The sequence below is a fragment of the Acanthochromis polyacanthus genome, chromosome 16 (assembly GCF_021347895.1).
Source record: "Acanthochromis polyacanthus isolate Apoly-LR-REF ecotype Palm Island chromosome 16, KAUST_Apoly_ChrSc, whole genome shotgun sequence".
NCBI classification, from domain to species: Eukaryota; Metazoa; Chordata; class Actinopteri; family Pomacentridae; genus Acanthochromis; species Acanthochromis polyacanthus.
Window position 1 is genome coordinate 7857953 of NC_067128.1, and position 21797 is coordinate 7879749.

General features: G+C 40.6%; 1 protein-coding gene across 9 annotated transcripts in view; it reads right to left on the minus strand.

Moving 5' to 3' along the window:
• The window catches only part of otofa (otoferlin a), a 114414-nt gene extending 99493 nt beyond the window's left edge, over window positions 1-14921 (minus strand). For 8 of the 9 annotated variants that reach the window (XM_051960997.1, XM_051960991.1, XM_051960992.1 and 5 more), the window contains exons 1-2: window positions 14564-14921; window positions 2994-3052 (exon numbers count right to left, since the gene is read on the minus strand). In XM_051960997.1, coding sequence (XP_051816957.1) covers window positions 2994-3052; window positions 14564-14645 — 141 coding nt within the window. In that variant the 5' untranslated portion in view covers window positions 14646-14921. The remainder of the gene's footprint in view (window positions 1-2993; window positions 3053-14563) is intronic. The other variant, XM_051960993.1, reaches the window with a different exon arrangement.
• Between the last annotated feature and the right edge of the window lie 6876 nt (window positions 14922-21797).

Below are 21797 nucleotides of genomic sequence, written 5' to 3' on the forward strand. Positions count from 1 at the left end.
CGAGCTTACTGAGCCATGCAAATGTTCCAGTCACCGATGAGGAGGATGTGTTAAGGAGCTGCTCATCACATCGGGGGGGTCAGGAAGAGCAGCACCAGCAACACAACACACCATCACACACAGCCTACTGGAAGCACAAGTCGTCCCAAGGAAAGCCTGGACGCAGTATTGATGCTGAATGATGCTAACGACCTCCGCGGCACCACAGGAACGAGACGGGAGAGCCGGGTGAGGCTGTCAGAGGGCATCACGTATCAGTAGCAGCCCACAGGAATGAATTATTGCACAGTTATGAATATTTCTTTCACATTCTCCCCTTTTCTGCACAAAATAGAGTCATTGTTTCTGCAGGGACTGTGCGTGTGTTTGCAAATGGCCAACTGTGTACTGTCATTTAGGCATTTTCCTGATTAGACTGAAAACAAAAGCTCTGGTTATCAGCAAAGGAAGCAGCACTCAGCCTGTGAGCCCATCAAAGGAAAAATGTTCTTCCCTGCGAAAACCAGCACCGCTCAGAGAGAAAAAAAAAAAAAACCTGTAGTCTAAGCTCCTCTGGGAAGGTGCTATATATGTTTGAGGTGCTTTTTGAATTTCATTCCCTGACTTTCTCCTCTACCTCTATTCTCTCTCGTTTGCCTCCTCTGCTCTGTATGGATTTGCACTTCTCTTCTAATCCCTCAACTTTCATCATCTTTTTTTTCCTCCCACCTTTCATATTACTCTTTGCATATAAATCTATCATAAGGCCGGTTTCTTAGTGTCAGAGGAGCTCGCAGGAATCCTACTGGGAACATTTCCACCCGAATCTCACAGCCGCCAAAGTGAGAAAAAACCAGCATCGAAGGGACTCCAGCAAAAACCTTTTGGGTGTTCAAAGGGGACACTTAGATGTGTGCTGTTGCTCAGAATAATGCAATTTACTGGAGTTAGCGAAATGGTGAAAGACTTCATATTTGCCAAACTTTCTCCTTGAAATTAAAAGACCTTCTAGGTTTGGCAGGAAGGCTATTTACTGGACCAACCCCTCTCTCACAGTGGAATTTGGAGCGTCGAGTTTAATTACAACAGTGTCAGCACCATGCATGGGTGGAGATCACTAATTCAGCCTCACCTCCCAGACCCTGATAGACCATAAGCGAACAGGAGAGGCCGATTAGGGGACACTTGGCAGGACACTGGCCATTTGCAAGTGAGAGCCAGTGAGGTTTTTATGCTACAACAGTAATGAGGTGATAAGACGGGAGTCGCTCAGTGGTTAGCACTGGCACATATGAAGTCATCTGAGTGTCTGCATGGGGTTTCTCCACACAGGCTCCAAATTTCTCACACAGTCAAAACAAGAAACTGTTAATTGCTTGTTAATGAATGCGAAGTGTAGATGCGTTTCTCTTTCACTGGGCTTCTGATGCCCCCTGCTTCTTATACAATAGCTGTGTTTCCATGTAATTATCAAACCAACTTTTAAATAGTTGCAAAACATTTTTAAGAAGATAGAAGAAAATGCAAATGAGGCCTGTTTCCATGAACTGCTTTGAAGCAAATGAACTGCATATTGTCTTCAGAAAGGGGTTTTACAATCTACAAGATTAGAAGGAGCTGGAAATAAAACCAGGACTGCACATTTTGAAGTCGAGTATGAATCTTTCAAAGCAGTACAAATACAACTGGGGCAAACTATTTCATTGCAACTATTGCAGTCTGAGAATGGAGAAAAGCATGAAGGCTTGAATAGTACAAACTCTGTACATCCATACTTTATAGTATATACACTACATATGGAATACAACAACAACTTCAAAATTTTAAAGGAAAAAACAGAAATCTTTGTCCATGTAGAAAATAGAAGTCTTCAGGAATTGTTTTCAGTCTGGCAAGTTGTAAATATGAATTGGCATATTACCATATTTGATATATTTCTTGCTATCTGGAAGCAAAAACAACAGTAGTGTGGGTTGAATGTTTTCTACGTCCAAACCTATTCAGTAAAAGGTGTTTCTGTCATGCATTATGTGCATTTCATACTTTAAAAAAAAAGTCAAAAAGCACCTCACGAGTGTAAAAACGTTCTTTATGCATTTTTTGAGTTTTTTTCTCTTTATCAAACTTTCTCAAATGCAATACTTAAACATTCTCATAAAAATACATTCATATATGTTTCCACACTTATGTAGAAAAAAATGTCATTCTTTGTATATTGCACTGCTTTCATTTGGGAAGTTTTTGGAGTTAAAAATCTAACTTACAGAATATGAGGAATTTGCCTGCATACTTTAGTTTAACAGTGGTTCATCTTTCATGTACAGTATCTCTTTCTATTTTAGAATGCAAAATGGATTTACTATATATTGAATTCATTAAAAGTATATGGAAAATGCATTGAAGCTTTTTCAGTTGTCTGGTCAGAAGGCTTTTTAAAATATGAACCACTTGCTCAAAATCCAATTATGTGGTGAGGTGATGTCTGAGAAGGTGATGAAGTTCAAATTCAACCTGATATTAGCAGAATGGAGAGATGTTAAAAATAACGTTTCATATCTGATTTTCTTCCTATCATTAATGTGAATGTAGTTTTGCTATTAGGTGTTTCAAAGTAGCAGCAGAACCATCAAATACTAAGGCTTGCAAAGTTAAACCTTGTTGGGGCAGTCTTCAAGAGAATTAACTGTTGAATTTATAGCAGTAGAGTTTTAAAATGTTTTTGAAGACTCATAACATGCGAGTTCTTGCTTTCAGTACAGCAATCCACTTGTGCTGCTGTAAATGTAAAATCCAGCATTCATTCATCTCGTATCAAGTTACTTCAGTCTCTTGAAAAGATTCCAAGTAAAACAAAATGACTCCATTAAGTCCGATGCCTGCTAATTACTGACTATCCTCCTCCACTTCATTACCAAACTTGCTGCCTGTGAAATCAGCGTATTGTTATCCGATAATTGCTGATCGATCACCGTCAGGGGAGGCCAGACGATGACAGAGTAAATAAAGATACTGACCTCATTAAAGTTGGCCACCTCCTCACAGTTCTCTGCTATGCGGCTGTAGAAGGGCAGACCTGAAAGATGAAGCAGAGTTTAGTGGTTAAAATATCGTTCAATAATGTCACCGTTACCTCAGTTTGAGTGGGTGGTGTCACAGCATGGGGCGTTTGTACAGCACAGCGTTACTGGTGTTAATATAATCTGCTTACGTTACAGGAAAATTCTGAGTTTCAGGGTTTTAGTCACAGAAATCGCAATTAGTAAATCAAATTTAAAACCACTTTGAAATATACCAATTCAACACTAACATACAAGACATACCAGTTATGTTCAGTACCAGCTGACTTGAATTTGTCCATCCAGTTCTGCTTTATAGCTCTGTACCACTGAACTCTAGATTGAAAAAATGCACTTCTTCTTTGACTGCATTTACATGACAAACATTTAGTTTTTAGCAAAAACTAGCAGTATGATGAGCTTAAAAAAATACGTTAACTTCTCTTGGTTTGTGCCGCATACAAAAAAAACAAAGTGTTTAGTTGTGATCCTTGTTTTGCCATAGGTGTCAAATAGAAGACAGTTTCCCACTGCAGGAACTTAGAACAGACATGAGGTATTGTGACAGGAGCAACCCCCTAATTGACTTTAAACCTCTTTTTTCAGTGTTTTCATTTTAGGACCTGACAGAGCTGACCTTGACTTTAACTCTCTGTGCTCCAAAAATGTGGCAAATAGTAGTTAGAAGTGGAGGAAAGGAAATGGGATAGTGAACGTTTGTTTTGCTAGCACATACAGTGAATTTTAAGTTGCTGATGCCGCTGTTGTACAAGACTGTTACTCAACAAAAAAAAAAAAAAAAAAAAATGGAGAGAACATTGCCTTCAATGAGTTTAACCATTCAGTGTTTAGCAGCCATGCACATTGGGTTTCCAGGATTGGTCAGAAGTTCTGACCTTGTCACCTCAAAACAGGCCTGAAAGGTTCTACATGGACAGTTCTTGCAGTCAGAACACACAAAAAGGTTTGATCTTGCCTAAAACAGTCTATAAATTCCTGCCGAAAAAAAACAACTTTGTTTCATTAAAATATTTGTTGGAAGCTGAGAGAGAAATAGTTGCAGTTTTTTTAATCTTAGAACCACTCAGATTTATCTTGTGGCCCTTTATAGGGGCCTAACCTCTACTTTGGGAACCACTATACTAAAGGACTAAACTGTGGGCACAACAACAACAACAACAAGAAAAGCACTCAGAGTGCAGTACTCCACCAAGCCTGCAGGTCTTTGCATTATTTCCAACAGACAAAATATTTAATTAAAAAAAAAAAACAACAACAACATTGCGCTGAGCACAGGCATCTGTTTTGGAGAATCCAGGCGCAGGCAAAGATATGACAGACAGGTGGCAACAGAAACAGGTCTTTATTTAAACAAAACTAACTAAACAAATACAGGGAAGGAAAAACAACCAGGAGATAAATTAAACCAAATCTCAGACTAGAATGAACTACACTCCTAGACCTAAAAAAACAAACAAACACACAGCTCAACTACAAAACCAATATACCACACAATAAAACAATGTACTTACAAAACCAGGGGAAAATAGAACTAAGGGGGCAAAGCAGGTGGACTCGGTAAATCTAGAAGCTCATGGGAGAACAAAACTGGCAGACAGAAGGCTGGGAAATATCCATGAGCAAAACAGAGTCCAAGAGGGGGAAATCCAGGATCAGGGAAGCAGGAGAGTCCAAGAGGCTAAAGCAGACAGGAGGTCGCGGATTTGTTGGGGAGAAACTGAATCCAGGAGGGAAACAGAATCTATGATCCAACGGGGAATGAGTGAATGAGCAGAGTTTAAATAGTGGAGGTGTAATTGCAGACAGGTGAGGTCAATGGGCTGATCAGTGCAGGTGATTCACAAAACTATTCAGGAGTGCAGGCAGGTGAGTGAGACAGGCAGAAAGACAGAGAACAGGTGCAGACAGAGAGGAAACATGGGACGAGAGAGACAAGAGGGAGAAAGATGACAAACAGAGGGAGCCAAAGGGAGACATTTCAAAACAGATAGATACAGAGAGAACAGGAGGAAGAAGGACAGCAAGAGAAAGACTGAAGGAGAGAGATACAAAAGAGACAGATGAGAAAAGAAGAAGGGAGAAGGAAGAAAAGAGGAGGAAGGAGAAAGAAGGGCAGTGGCTAGAGCAGGATCATGACAGAAGCAGAATCAAGTAAACAGAGATTGGAGCAGATTTATAATATATACTGTACATGGAAATGAAAATCATCCTTTTGCCGTGCTTATAGATAACATACAATCTAATCTCTTTAAATGCCAATGGCAACGATAATGTTCTGTTGCAGTGTTTATTCAAGGTAATACTCAGGGAATAGAGCTATTCACTGCTCACTATCCTGACTCACTCATGCAGTCAGTGCTCACCTGGCTGCTTTGTGATGCTTCTGAATGCCCCCTGCTCATTCTCTGCTCTCTGCTTTTGTTGCAGGAGTTTGCTTTGCGTATTTGAGGCTTTATGTGGGTGCCGGCGTTTGTTTGGGTGTATGTGGACGCATCAGCAATCATATATATTCAAATAAAACACACACACACACACACACACACACCTGGAAATTAATTACAGCCTGGTCTGTTTGAATACAAAAAATGACACTCCGGTGGGCTCAATTAATATTATTATTGCTATTATTATTATTTTCATTAATATTAGGATGCTGAAAGTGTCTCTTTGCACATTCACATTGCAAACAGAGTAAAACAAAAAGGTACACAAACAAGCAAAAGCAAAGCTTAAAAGATGTGGCGCTTCATTCAACCTCATCTTTTATTTTTGTTAATACAAATTGCCAGTTTTGGCTCCAGCTTTTCATTTCTCTTGCAAGCATTCCCTCTTTCCCATCCCTCCTACACTCTCTACAACCTTCTAAAACCCACATCCTTTGAAATACTTTTTAGAAAATAAACACCACTTTAATGTCAGAGCGAGAGAGAGAGAGAGAAAGAGACAATATTCCTCCTACATTATTGAAAACAGCGGCACTGCTGTCATACCAGTGTTTTCATCCGGCTAAAGATGTGGGTTTAAAACAGTAAATCATCTGAGGCTTATGTAAGGTGCTCAACACCTAAAAGTAAAACAACATGCTGCTAATCAGCTCGGCTTTTGGCCTCGATGAAACGGTGAAAGATAAAGACACGGAGAGCAAAGTGACGCTGAAAGAAGTGACCTGGAAGGAAAGAAAAGGACCACGGTGTGCATTTTTTATGTCGAGCAGACAGATGAAAAATAAAACAGTGAGAGGAGGATGTTAAAGACTCAAGCCAGTAAAAATCAAGTGCTGTTTCAATATGATCCAGTTTTATATGAAACTGGAAAGGAAAAGAAGAAAAAAAATGCTTAGAATAGTTTGTTAATCAAGCCAGGGTGTCTCATCCTCTATACAGTAATTTAATTTCAATACACACTTTAAATCTCTGTTTTAGCAGAGAACGCAAAGAAAACTGTTACATGGAGAAAACTGAGTTTAAATTGTGTCTGCAGCAGACAAAAGATTGCATAAAGCTCTGTTTTAGTGCTGCAAATCAGAAAGATGCAGTTAAAAAAAATACAACAAACTGTCCAAACAGCCGTGTCAGTATCACATGTGTGAAAGTTAAGAGGTTCAATTTGTCCAAAGGCAGACGAAGAAAGTTGGACTGAAAGAAAAAGTAGCAGACTATCCAAAAGCAGACAGATTGTCTTCATTTTTTCATTACAGAAAGCGTGGCACACTGAACTGTGATCCTGCAGGCTACTGTGCAGAAGCTCAGCTATGAGCTACAAGAGCCAGAGCGCTGTTCTTTGAAAAAACCAAGAGCTACAGATAACAGCAAGAATTCATCAAAAACGTGTCAGACAATCAATGAAATACCAGTGCTTCTCCTTTGAAGCGACTTTATTTAATTTATTGTCCCTTATATCAAATAATAATTAACCAGTTTTAGCCTGACTGCGCAGGGAACACTGTGGCCTTCTTTAATGCGTTTTATATTATGTTTTTAATAGATCCAGATGAAAATATCTGAAAATAAAAGCTAAAATGTTGATCTCTTGCCTCGTATTCATCTTTTGTTGTCAAACCCAAGTGTTTTCAGTCAACAGCAGAAATAAAGGAATTGGCCTCACTCTTCCAATACGTTTGAAGGGGAGCATACATCCCTCAAGTTTCACAGTGCAGATTAGAGAAAAAAAAAGCATGTGAACTCCTAAGCTAAAGGCATCAACAAAAACCAATTAGAGTCAAAAGTTTGAAAACCTGGAGTCAAATCAATAAACAAAACTGAAGATGTGAAGTAGAGCTACATAGACATATACATTTCTGAAAACATTTGGCATTTACTGCTCTGAAGTAGTGCAAACCAAGCGTCACAAAGAGAAACAGAGCAATATTGTTGATTTTCATAAAGCTGTAAAGAGTTACTAAGAAATATAAGAGAGCTGAAATATTCATCTGTCCACAGTTCGATAAATCTTTAAGAACTGGATATGATGTAGTACTGTGGTTTCTCTGTATAGAAATGGCGCCAGATAAGACGTCTCTAAAAGCGTAACACAGGAAGCTCTACTGAGTAAATATAGAAGCCCTGAGTAACAGCGAAAGGCTTGAAATAATCGCTGGATCCAAAGCAATGTTTTCTCTTTCCGAGAGAAAACATTGCTTTGGATCTGAAGTTTCCCAAAGAGCACCTTGATACTGGCATAACATGATAAACATCCCAACAGTAAAGCTCAAGAGATGTTGGGTGATTAAATGTAAATCTACTACAACATACAAAAAAAATTATACGACGCAAAGACCTCAACCCAACAGAGATACTGTGGCATTGTCTCCAAGGAGCCGTTTACACCAGACATCCCAGAAATACAGCTAAGCTGGAGAAAACGGTAGATTGAGGCTATTGCTACCAAAGGAGACTGAACCAGATATTAAGTCCCACAATTCACTTACTTTTTCCACCAGCACTCTGAATGTTTAATAGACATGTTCAATAAAGACACAAAAGTAGCAAAAAAACAGTCATTAGTTTAACCCTTTAACACTCTCTAACCTGAATGCTGCTGTCAAGTCAATGAAGCGTATCACGATTCAAATGGTGTACACCATGACAGAAACTAATACCACATCAACAGTACAACAGCAGCAGTTTGTTTCTTTGTGCATACACAGCAAAACAGTATTTTTCAACCTTTTCTGTTGTTTTTAGAGCCACTTGCTTGGTAAATCACTATGTCCTGCAACTTACTTTCAGTGCTACAAACAAAATGCTTCCAAGCTTTAATCTTATTTAGTGGCAATAGGCTGGATGTTAAAGCATTATGCGCACTATGCTTGTGATTTACTACTAATTAATTCAGAAAACCACATAATTCCAAAGGGTTCACAAACAACATTTCCCTCCTGCCTCTCTTGGGGTCATGTATTCTTTGGCATGCAGGCAGGGATGGGTGGTTCTGGTAGATTTCTTCCTCTCCAGACAGGAAGTGTTTTTTTCTAGCTGAAAGCACTCAGGAAACTTCCTGACAGCCTGTAGGGGAAAGCATGACTCGAAACCCACAGTAGTGGAAGAGAATTGGGATGCAAGACTGGCGTACATGTTGTAAAGAGAAGAAGCACTGCTGCACATTATAAATGAGTTTTGAAACTGGGAAGTGAACAAACATGCAGATTATTATGTCTTCAATAAATGGATGATAGCAACTAAATTTAACTAAGAAAAGAATGCACAGAAGAGATGGTGAGATGAAGGAAGAAGGAACAGATGCAAATGCCTTCATTTGATTGGATTTTTCCATCTGTGGCAAAATGATTACTGACAGATTTAATTGAAGACATTAGCCTCTTCTATTTCTTTAAAATTATGGATGTGTAGCAAAACACTGAAGCAATTATTCAATCAAAAACAGCAGTTACTGAAGTGAAACTAATGGTGAGTGCCACAGCGATTCATCTCATGATGGGTTTGAACCCTGCGCTGCTCTCCTCGCCCACAGTGTCTTATCTAATGAACCATAAATATCAAAATGTAGAACTCACACACCTTTCATCTGACCACTCAGATTTAATCCTATAACAAATAAAGAAGCATTTTCATCATGTGAGGTTGAAACCAGGCCCTTGTAAAAGATAAGAGACCCTTTTTTACTGATAAGAAATGAAATCTTGGCGACCTGTCCAGGCTGTCCCCTGCCTTCACCCTAACTTAGCTGGGATAGGCTCCAGCCACCTCACGACCCTAATGAAGATTAAGCAGTGTATAGATAATGGATGGTTGGGTATGTATGCAGAGGATTGTGACAGTAAGATGAAAAAATAAATGGTACTATCTTAAAGATCTGATAGTACCTTATTATCCTAGTAGAACTCTTCGCTCTCAAATGGCAGGCTTACTTGTTGTTCCTAGAATTTCTAAAAGTAGAATGGGAGGCAGAGCCTTCAGTTATCAGGCGCCTCTCTTGTGGAACCTGCTCCCAGTTTGGGTTCGGGAGGCCGATACCCTCTCTATTTTTAAGACGAGGCTTAAAACGTTCCTTTTTGACAAATCTTATAGTTTGGGCTGACTGGGTGACCCACAGGGGTTTGGCTTGTGTCTTCATTGCACAGCTGACTCCCTCTTGGACGTCCCTTCGTTCTGCCCCTAGTCATGCTGCTATAGGCCTATAGGCTGCTGGGGGACTTCTCTTGACGCACTGAGCCCTTCTCTATCTACCCTTATATTTAATATGTATACCATTATTGCATTACATTCACTCTGTTTTCCCCTGTGCTATTTCTCCGAGTGTCCCTGGTCCCAGAGCTGGATGCTTCAGATCTGCAGTCGATGTTCCTCCAGCTGGTCCAGTCTCCACCATGTCCACTGTGGGATGCTGCTGCTGACCTTCCTCCAGCCCTCCGCTTCCAGCTCCCCTTTTCCACCAGTCAACTCTGCATCGCCTTCACTGTACTTGTTATGCTAACTTACATACTGTTTGAATTTTACTGCTAGCTATATATGCAGTATATTTAAAGTCGGAGCCATACATCATAAGAGTAAACTATGAGTCAGTTTTCAATGTTAGCTTATACTTTGAGTCACATATCCTGTCATGCATGTATCCAAATGTGTGTTGTGTTTTCCTTGCTTTCCCACCCCTCCATCTCCTCCCATCCCTCCCCCTTGCCCTCCTCTGTCCCTCTCAACCCGCCCAGCCAGCAGGCAGATGGGTCCCCCCTATATAGAGCCGGGTTCTGCTCGAGGTTTCTTCCCTGTTAAAAGGGTGTTTTTCCTTGCCACTGTCGCCTTTGGGCTTGCTCTGGGGGTCAGGCATATGGGTTCTGTAAAGCGTCTTGAGATGATTTGATTGTAATTGACGCTATATAAATAAGACTGAATTGAATTGAATTGAATTGAAAAGAAAAAAAATACTTAAAAATGACTTCTCCCATTCTACTTTTAGAAATTCTAGGAACAACAAGTAAGCCTGCAGCTTGAGAGCGAAGAGTTCTACTTGGATAATAAGGTACTATCAGATCTTTAAGATATGATGGAGATTGGTTATTAAGAGCTTTATATGTCAGAAGAAGGATTTTAAATTCTATTCTGGATTTAACAGGAAGCCAGTGAAGAGAAGCAAGTATAGGGGAAATATGATCTCTTTTGCTAACTCCTGTCAGTACTCTCGCAGCAGCGTTTTGGATCAACTGTAGATGTTTGAGAGAACTATTTGGACAACCCGATAATAAGGAATTGCAATAGTCAAGCCTGGAAGTAACAAAAGCATGAACTAATTTTTCTGCATCACTCTGAGACAGAATGTTCCTGATTTTTACAATATTACGCAGGTGAAAAAGGAAGTCCTACAGACTTGCTTTATGTGTGAGTTAAAGGACATGTCCTGGTCAAAAATAACTCCAAGATTCCTCACAGTAGTGCTGGAGGCCAATGTGATGCCATCCAGAGTAACTATTTGCTTTGAAAGCGAGTTTCTAAGATGTTTGGGGCCAAATACAATGACTTCAGTTTTGTCTGAATTTAGCAGTAGGAAGTTAAAAGTCATCCAGGTTTTAATGTCCTTAAGACAATCTTGCAGTCTAGCTAACTGATCAGTTTCATTCAGATTCAGTTTCATCATTTGATGATGATATGATGTTATATACATCTAAATCAGCTTTAACTCATATTTTAATTTTAAAAATGCATCGGCGTGACAATAAAAAAACATTATCATTAAACTTGTTACTTCTGTGATCACACTGTATGCTAATGAGGCCCAAACTGGAGCTAACTCAGCACGAGTCTTGGTTATCCAGCCCGCTCTGCAGAACTTAATGGTTTCGCTGCACCTCACTATTTTTCTGCTTTGTGGGGAGAAAAAAAAGCTCTGACTTGTTAGTATTTCTATAAACCAGTCACAATCATTGTGGGCTGAGTGATGCAAAGGATGCAGCTCCGGTGTTCCCTCAAAACATTAATGGGCGGATTTGTTTTGGTGGAGCATTGAATGCATAGAGGTAAGCACTGTGATTAAAGTAAATACTGTACTGAAATGAAAAAAAAAAAACTGGCAGGGCTTCCTTTCTGCATGATTCAAATTCTCTGCAAACCTTGACATTTTCAGTGTGGAAGGTTGCTCCCCTGAGGTTATGTTGGTGTTTTGAAAACTGTAGCATTCAGATAGTGAAAGGGAAGAAAGAAGCCAGTTAGCCTGAGCGGCCAATATCAAGCTTACGTATACCTGCATCCTACATGAAATTAGTCAGACAATCTTAGCACCAGACTGTGGGCAGACACAGTTAGAAACAAGCTGGTGAACTTAGTGGAGCATTTAACAGGTGGAGAACCATGCATTTCCCTCTGGAGCTGGTAGAGGCCAAAAACAGAGCTAAAAGAACATAACATGGAGTAACAATGCTGCTCCATAACTACATGATGTGTAAATATACAACTCCTCAGATGATGATATGTCAATGCTGTGTTCATAACTTGTGTCTTCTGCGTTCAGATGACCAAAGCCATTTATTCCTGATGTTACATTATATTCTGGGACCTATGATTTTCATCTGGGACATTTTGACACTGGAAATCATCTTATTACACATTGTCATTCTTTATTTTGATAGCTACTGCCAAACAGGGTGGACACCAGAGGATTTAGAAGGAATCACTTATTTTAATAGCAGCAGGTTTCACAGCCGTTTACACTAAGGTTTGTGCGATCACAGCTATTAAATGTGACACAGCGTATCTAATATGTAAATAAACAGGGGGCACACATTTTTGGGTAAGATCAACAACAAAATTGTGAGGCCACAGAATCTGATGGGCAACAGAAAGCGGTGTAACATCATATAGCATCGAGAAGGTATTTAAAAATCTAGAGCATGGAAAATGGGTTTAAACACAACTGTGTTAGTTGTAGACAAAGTGTACAAGGGGCACAAAGACATGGGACAAACAGACATATTCAACGTAAACAAAGTGTTTACGTGTCACTGGATAATTGAACAGGGATTTCAAATCTACTGGATGATGAATTCAAGAGTGAGAGTTACACATCGTCTGTGTCCAAGTGTCACTGTGCCAGAAACACATTCAAATCCTTGTTTAACTAATTATTCACGGACAATTGTACATCTAATTTAACCATTTGATGTCCATATTCCATTGACTGTGGGTCAAAAGTGACCCATATGGGTATCTCTTGACCCATGTTGTGCATCAAAGGGTTCAAATCTGGGTCAAATATACCCATATTCAATGAAATATGGGTATCTTTTGACTCATGTTGTGCATCAAAGGGTTAAAATACACAGCAGTGTTGAAACATTACTTTGTTTGCGCAATAAAATGCTGTAAATTAGGCAGTGGGCTCTAGCACCTTTCCGTACTCTGGAAATTGGCTGTCCTCGTGCTGATTCAGCTGCATTTTGCGGGAAGATGCATGAACCTGTAGAACCTGTATTTAAATGTCTTTTATGGTAACTGATGTTTACTGCTGTTGCAAACTTTTAATGTGTTTAGTGTTAGTTAACTGGAAGAAAAGAAGAAAACTCAAAGCAGCTTTAGAATAGAACACTGACTGAATGAGATACTACCGGATTTAAAAAAAAATCAGATTTGCACTTCCAATGATATTGCATTGATTTATATTAATTTCTCAAAGACTTATCCAAAACTAAACCTTAAACCAAATCTTCAGCCTAATAATTAATAATTCATAGCACGTAGGCTGGTTTTTATGCTCTTGATACAAAGCCGGTTCCCCACAAAGTGACTCTGTAATGCATGTTCCCACAATGTGAGTGGTACAACTACATACATATACACGTACATACACGTACATACACGAACACAACGTTGCTCTGGCTCTTTGAAATTACAAACACACGAACTGTAGCCACAGTGCCGAGAGCTGAACCGTGGAGTGAAAGAACAGACGATCTAATCCCTGACTCGGATGACACGGTTCATATAATATCAAGACCCTGCTGAAATCACTGCGGTACAGAGCAGACACACTGAGAGCCATCCTTCTCATCAGTGCTCACACAGACCAGACAGAGAGGAAGAAGCAGGGTGACGACGGTGTAATATCCTCCACAGTCGCAATGGTGACAGCAGGAGTCCGAATCAGAGATCAGCTGAGACTGAACACCTGTCAGAGAGGACTGATCTCTGTCCAAGGTGCTGAAACACACACTCACCTCAGCTCTCTATCCCTGTCTCAGCTTCTCTCACACACAAGAAGCTCAGTGAATGAATCCACTGAAAGCTTCCCAACTTTATTTCCTACAGTTTCCTGAGTTACATATCCTGAGAGAGTGCAGGTCAGAGGCTATGATAATGATCCTGGAGGAGCTAAAATACTCCAACACCCACTTTAGTAGTCAATGCCTTCTGCTTAGCCAACCTCTTGCCCTTATTGCTTTGTTAAATAAAAGCAAGTCAGTCAAAACAAGTGAAGAACAGTGATGAGAAATCAATGTAAAGTCACTGGAAGCTCCTTAAGTAACACTGTGTTTCTTCCTTTTTGTGGACAGGTGATATCTGAAATAATACTACATTGCTCAGAAGAGGAATCTGTGTCCTGAAAGCTGGAAAACAGTGCATGTAATGCCTGCATTGTGATATTATGAACCATTGTCTGTTTCTGTGGATGCTTAACATGATTTAGGAAAGTTTAAAAGCACATCACAATTTCTTATTAATACTCAGAGTGCAAATGCAAAACTTTCACCAAATGTAAGCTCTCGTGTTTTTTGTGTAACATTATCCATTTAAATCTGGTGTCAGATTCTACTTATTTGAACAGAATTAGTTCAGTTTTCGGTTTTGGCTAAAAACAAAAATATGCATTGGCACATGAGAGCGCAACGCGTCTTTAAAGATCAAACAGGGGTTTCCCACAACTTGCAGATCGGACGGCAGATTAAGTCCCATCACGCTGTTTTGTAATAAAACTGGGACGCACCACGCAGCGTGATCCAGTTTCTACACACACACACACACCATCTCCAACACACTGAAGTCGCACAGGGAAAGACGTCCTACCTCTGAAGGTAACTTTGGCGATCCTGTCACCTCTCCCCCGGAGGTGAGCGACCGTCTTCAGGTGAACCATTAGGGCCATCATTAGTCCACGGGTGTCGGGGGAGTAATGTTACTCCACACGGATCAAACTTGAAGCGGTTTGGTGCAATCTGTGCTTGGTGTTGTTTAGGTGCGCCTCTCCTTGGATTCGCTGGACCCCAAAATCGCTTTCCATACGGACAGCATGAACACTTTTAAAAATATGTTATTTAAGAAGAGATCACAGGCTCCAGTTAACAACCATCCTCCAGCTCCGGCCGCTGGGTCTCATCTCCGAGCTGCCTCTTGCTTTTTACTCTGTTCGTTGCGCAGGAAGGGCGGGGGTGGGCTTCAGCTCCAGAGAGTGGATGGTGGATGCTTTAATTGTGAGAGATCAGTCCAGTCGTGGGATTTGGAGGAAATTCACTGCCTCCTTTTTTTCCCATTTGTCCTCTTTCACAGATCCTTAAAAATCCTCCAGCAAGAACCAACTGTGATTCATACCATTAGATTTATATTCTTTATGCTCACTGATTTATGTTCACATTGATTCACAAATAAATTAGGAGGCTATATTCATTGAAATTAAGCTGTTACAGTTGGCAAATTTCCCTGATTATTATTTTTTTAAATAGAAAATTAGCAAAATTTGGAGAATTTGTCTATAAAGCCCTGTAAGTATGTTGCTCTTTCTCTTATCCTTTGATCATACCAGAATAACATATTCTATCCTAAAACTTTAGATTAAATCATATCTGTTTAAGACTAGGAACTACACAGTTGCCAAGCAACTCGGTTTGCCTTTAATATTATTGCGGATATGGTAAATGTCAGAGGTCAGATGGGCTTTGTCCCTTTCTGGCTTTTTGAGCGGTATTTTATCTCTCTGGTGTGCTGAAGTGGAATGCGGATCACCACAAACAAAGAAAAACATTCCTCACATGATGGCTGACCTACAGTCCATCCGTTTATTATGAGAGGACACCAGCTGGTGGGTGGATGGGCAACGACAAAAGTCTGTAGAGCCTCTTTTGAGAAACTGTTAACTGATGCACTTAATGTTGGTACACCAAAGAAGAATAAGACTAACGTATAATATCACCACCACATGTATGCACCCTGCTTCTACTCTTGAATATGACAACAAGTATCAGGTTATCAGCACATTTTTTATAGTTAACAAAATGGAGAAGGAAATTAGTGTCTGTCACTCTGGCATGAGTGACAGACAGGTAGCGAAAAAACTGAAGATCTCCAAAAATGTCTTTCATTACACCAAGTAAAAACAAGCTGAACATGGTACTACCAAATTGCTAGCTGGTCACAGCAGGAAGCATTTTATTTACCCCACGAGATGAGGTTCCCGTGTCGGGAATCGTGGTCAGACCTCCAGGGAGCTTAACAATAAGTGGAGAAATGTGACTTGTTCAGCAAGGACAGTTGGAAACCAACTTTTTGAAGCTGGTCTGAAGTCACACAGGGCACAGAAGAAGTCCTTCATCAACGAAAGGCAGAGGAAAGCCCGGTTACTCTTTGCTGGGACCTGTTACTGTTGATGACTGGGCTAAGGTTCTCTTCAGCGATAAATTCAGTTTTCAGTTGATGCCCACTCTTGCCAACTTACTGGTTAGGAGGAAGCTTGGAGAAACTTACAAACCAGACTGTCTGCCCCTACAGTAAAACATGAGGGTGGATCAGTGACCATCTGGGGTTGTTTCAGCATGGGGGAACAGGGTCAATGACCCAGGTCATGTACAGCGATACTTTTGAAAACAGTCTTCTTCCATCAGCTGGAAAACTCTTTCCTGCTTCTAATGACTGGATTTCCCAACAAGACAATGCCCCTTGCCGTGCAACAAGGTCAATTAAAACCTGGATGGAGAACCAGAACGTTGGAGCCATGCTTGACCTGCTCAATCACCAGATCTAAATCCAATTGAAAACCATCACATGAAAAATGGAGAACCCCAAGCCCAAAAACAAAGCAAATTTGTTTGAGTTTGTGCAACAGAAATGGGCTGCTGTGACAGCAGGACAATGTCAGAAGCTGGTCAAGAGCATGCCAAGATGCATGGCTGCAGTCATCAGAAACAATGGAACAACTCCTGTGTGTATCATTAGATTAAAATATACAAAAAAGAAAACATGTAATCCATATGTTACGATCTAACCTCTAGGGGTTGGCTGGATGCAACAACAAACCAGATGTTATTGATTGAGGTGAAGGGATTTATTGCTTAGTGGCGAACAGAACATAAAAGTGATAACAACGATCACAAAACTGGTGAGTGTTGCTAAATCAAAGAACAGAATAAAACCAAATGAAGGCTAACAGTTTGTAAACTATCTAAACTCAAAACAAAGAAACTAAACTCCCTAGCCAAACATAAATACAACAGCAACACCCACCACTAGTAACAGAAACTAATACAACAATGCAAAGACAAACTCAACAAAACTGGTGCCTCACATTCACACATTGACCACACAGGTAAAAAAGATTCAAAACTTGAATTGCTTCCTTACTAAGCCCACGGTGTCTGTAGCACTCACCACAAGTGTCTACAGACCGAAGTGGTCTGCGGTACCCACCAACCCAACCACATGTACCTACAGACCAAAACCCATCAAAATGCAAACAAATGATTACACACAGAGGCACCAGGGCGGACTGATCACAGATACCAGCTGCCCAGACTAATGACATGGTTGCAGGTATATAGCCTGCAGGTGTGGTGATGGCTGCATCTGGTTGGTTAGAGGCACAGGGGAGCTGGAGGGTGGCCCAATCAGGAAGGTCTGAAGGTGGGGTGAACAGGGCTGCAGTGCAGGTCGTCATCTCCAGAGCCATTAGGTGTAATGGCTGGCAGCTGGTGTTCCAGAGAAACTCTGAAAAGACTCAAAACAGCCACAGTTGAACCCACACATGCAGTTTACCCTCACACAAAGGCCTAATAGGACACCACCCAGAAACCAGACGGCACACCAATACTGGTGGCCGTAACACCATAAAAGCATTCTTTTAGTACAATGCCATAGCTATTGATGAAGAAACTTCGGTGATTTTGGTTATTATCAAGAAAACCATGGAAAATGTCTACATAGTAGCTCTTACATTGAATTCTTATGAGCTATTTTTTTGTTGCTATCCCTATATTTGTCCAAACAAATGTACCTTTAGTTGTAGCAGGCATTGAAATGAACAGGAAATTGAAGAAAACAAGGGTGGTGTAATATTTTTTCCATTACTGTAAGTTTTGTGACGTGGTGTAGTGGTTGGCACTTTCACCTTACAAGAAGATCCCCGGTTCAAATCCCAGTCTGGGCCTGGGATCTTTCTGCATGGAGTTTGCATGTTCTCCCTGTGCATGCGTGGGTTTTCTCCGGGTACTCCGGCTTCCTCCCACAGTCCAAAAATATGCTGAGGTTAATTGGTTACTCTAAATTGCCCGTAGGTGTGAATGTGAGTGTGATTGTGTGTCTGTATGTGTAGCCCTGCGACAGACTGGCGACCTGTCCAGGGTGTCCCCTGCCTTCGTCTGAGTCAGCTGGGATAGACTCCAGCACCCCCCGCGACCCTAGTGAGGATAAAGCAGTGTATAGAGAATGGATGGATGTAAGTTGTGACTTTAAACAGATGGCATAGTGTCGATAACATGTAAGAAATGCTGAGTCCATCTTCCCAAACACTAAAAGCCTTTTAGGAATGTAAAAATCTTCCTTGGTTGGCCTCAAAACGTAACCTTTTGAACCCATTAAGTAACATGAAAATTACTCTACTTCCATGAATTTGTTCCCCAACAACAAAGATACATAAAATGAACAATCAGAGAGCTCATGGATGATTTTACTTTCACAATATTCGTGAGTATTTTTGGGTCAAGGTTTGGGAGTCCTTAACAGAAACGTTTGAGAAAACCAGACTGAGCATTGCTAAAAAAAATGAAGCATATATTTTTAATGATTTGTAGCTCATCTAAAAAAAAGATAAGGAAATGTACAGCAAATAAAAAAAGCTAGCTCTCCTGTGAGTTTCTTCAGAAATTCCGCTATTTCCAGGACCGCCACACTTACACTGCTGGCAGAAAGCGTCTGTATGACAACACTGTGATGTTTCTGGACAACATCCCACAAGAGACGACAATTATTGTGTCGGTCTCTCAGCACAGCTTAGTCCAGGGCTGCTAGAATATGGACACCAACCGTCAGATAGGAGTAGAATCACCTGCTCAGAAAGGCTTCCATTCATTATACACATAGTATTCTCTGTGAAAGCGTATTGTGCTCCAACACTGACAAAACCGTTCCACTATAGTGAGCTTAAATTGGCTAAAATTAGAAGCAGCTAAAAGCAGTTTCTCCCTCAAGCTCAGTGTTTCTGTCTACCGAGCCACCCCCTATGTTTAGCAGCATCTAGGACAACTAATTAAAAGTTTTTCCCCCTCAGCTCTCCCAGAAAATTGGGAGAAAATACAAAAACAATGGCAGACTGAGAGGGCCGCTTCAGTAATTCATCATCTCTGTATGGGAGAGCCGCAGATACCCGGAGGAGGAGGAGCACCACCGGACGAGTCCTCCTGTTATTCCATATGCTGAAGAACAGCAAATAAAACTTGTGTGGTTAAATGTTGACCGATTCTTTATCTGACCTACTAATCTACAATATGTGACCAAATCCAACAAGAAATATAGGAAAATGATGACAACCTTACAGCTACAAGGTTCATCTGGAGTCTTTCTGTGTGCAGTTTGCATGTTTTTATGTACCTGTGTGGGTTTTCAGGCTTCCTTCAGTCCAAATACATACTGAAGTTAACTTGTGAGTTGAAATTGTCTGTGACATTGAGAGTGTCTGCGTCTGTTTTCGTCCTGTGATGGACTGATTCTAAACAAGTCAGCTGGGACAGGCTCCAGCGCATCTACAGAAACTTGCTGGGATGGATGATGATGGACAGCCGGTCTGTCTGTAAATCAGCAGAGACGAGGCAGACACGAGCATTCTAACTCTTGACCTGGGGGAATTTTCAGCACCTGTCCTAAATAACCTCCAGCATGTGTATAACAAGAGAGAACACGCTGTACTGTGGATACTGAGCCGGCTGAGGAGCAACCTGAACGCCGGTCCAACCCTTCCTCTCTGACTGACTTTCAGTGTGTGTGTGTGTGTGTGTGTGTGTGTGTGTGTGTGTGTGTGTGTGTGTGTGTGTGTGTGAGAATGAGTGACAGAGGATGTGCACTGGTGCTGCTTTCCAGAGAACCCAGCTAAGAGACAGCCATCCGCCTCAATAAGGTTTTTTGGTTTAAAAATGTATTACGTTTTGTGCTGACTCATGCACTATTTCGAGGCGCTGCAGTGCCGTGTGTGAATCCGTGTGTGTGTTTGTGTGTGTGTTCACAGAGCAGGAGGGCGTACCAGAGATGTAATCAGCCCCAGTAAAAATAAATTTATGAACATTTAAATAACACAAATGACTACATCGACAAACTTTATTGGCTCCTGGGGTCATAAAGATCATAAGTGGAAAGTGTTTTTTTCCCCTTAAAAGACAGCAGTCGATGGGTTTTGTAATTGTTATACTTAAGAATCAATAATAACGTTATGTTAGGATTATCTTTCTCAGGCTGAACTATGATTTCTCTAAGGGGTATTTTGTGTTGCTTCTTGTTATCACTGTGTTCTGAAAACCTGCTCTTCCTGTATTTAACCTGTAATTTCACGTGTCACTTCCTCTGACTACGAGCCATTTATGAACTGAGTCATGAGCAAATAATGACTGAAATTGTTTTCCGCTACAGATGAGGACTTTAGCCAACAGAGGGAGATGTTGGTCAGGAAGTTAAACCCTTTACAGGCAACTGAACACAGAGCTTTTCATGGACACTGTGGGACCCGTACAGGCACAGATGGATAAGACAGCACCTGTACATCTTTGCATAATAATGGCAGGATTGACTCAGAAATAGACAGTGAAGCAGCTGTGAATTGGGTAATTGTGCATCTTTCAGATGGCTGCGGGTGTTATGGGACAGTTGGTGTTATGACAGAAAGGTCAAGATGTTCTACAGTAAAACTTAGAGGAGCTCCAGGAAATCTGACGAGTTGTGGAATGAAAAAGGTGCTGCAAAGGCATCCACTCAGGTGTAAAATTGGCAGACTACCATGAAAGCCACCATGGGAAAAGAAATCAAGTACATTTTTGTACTCTTTAGTCATACAGAATGATAATGGAGACAATTCATGCACCGTCACACGCATTTATGTGAATAAAAACTTTGTGTTCATTGTCTTCACAGTGTGTTTGTCTCACCTGATAACAAGATTAGTCAAAAAGCTGCTCAGAATAACAAATAATACAAAGTATATAATAATACTGTTTCATCAGTGACTTGTTCAAACTGAATTTGTTTCTCATTCTACTGAAAGCATCAGCTTTGTTGCACACAGGCTATAGACAAGGCCGAAATGATTCACCATTAACAAATTTTATCTTAAAGTTACTTTTAAATGTAAATAAAAGCTGAGAAACATTTTTTCAGCAATGATGCCTCTTGTACATCATATTATTATCTTTTGGGAAACACTTGTGTCATTTCCAATCCAAAATAAAATTTGCTGGTTGAATAAAAGTAACTTTAAGTCAAAGTTTGCTAGAGGTATGGATATTTTCGGCCTTGACTGTGTATGTTACGAAAAATGTGGCTTGTTGCTCCATCTAGTGGTCAACTGTTTTCTTTGGAAAATTGGCGTAATCTTGAACTTTCTCTCCACCGATTAGCTCATATATTGGAGTCCTGCTTGGCCCAAACTCCTCTTCTCTCACACCTGCTGCAGGGATGGTGTCATGGAAAGGTTTGACCCTGATGAGGATCAGATCTGTTGGAATGAGACTGAAACAGAGCAGGACAGGTGGAACTGACCTGCTTACCAAGCATGGAATACAAATTAAACAGATTAGGAAGGAAAAAAATGATGAATTTCTGTCATAAAAAAAAAAATAAAACCATTAAAGCAGAGAACAAAGAGTAGGTTTGTAGAGTGCATTTAAAATCCTGAGGTCTGAATTAATTTGGCATCTATATTTCTGCAGTCTTTTTTCTCCTCCTCCTCCCTGCTGCCAGACCTTCAGTTCAAGGTGAAATAATGGATGTTCCCTGAAGAGGGAGACATTTGGTCACTTTTTATTTCATTATTTGATCCCTAAAATGAGCAACACCC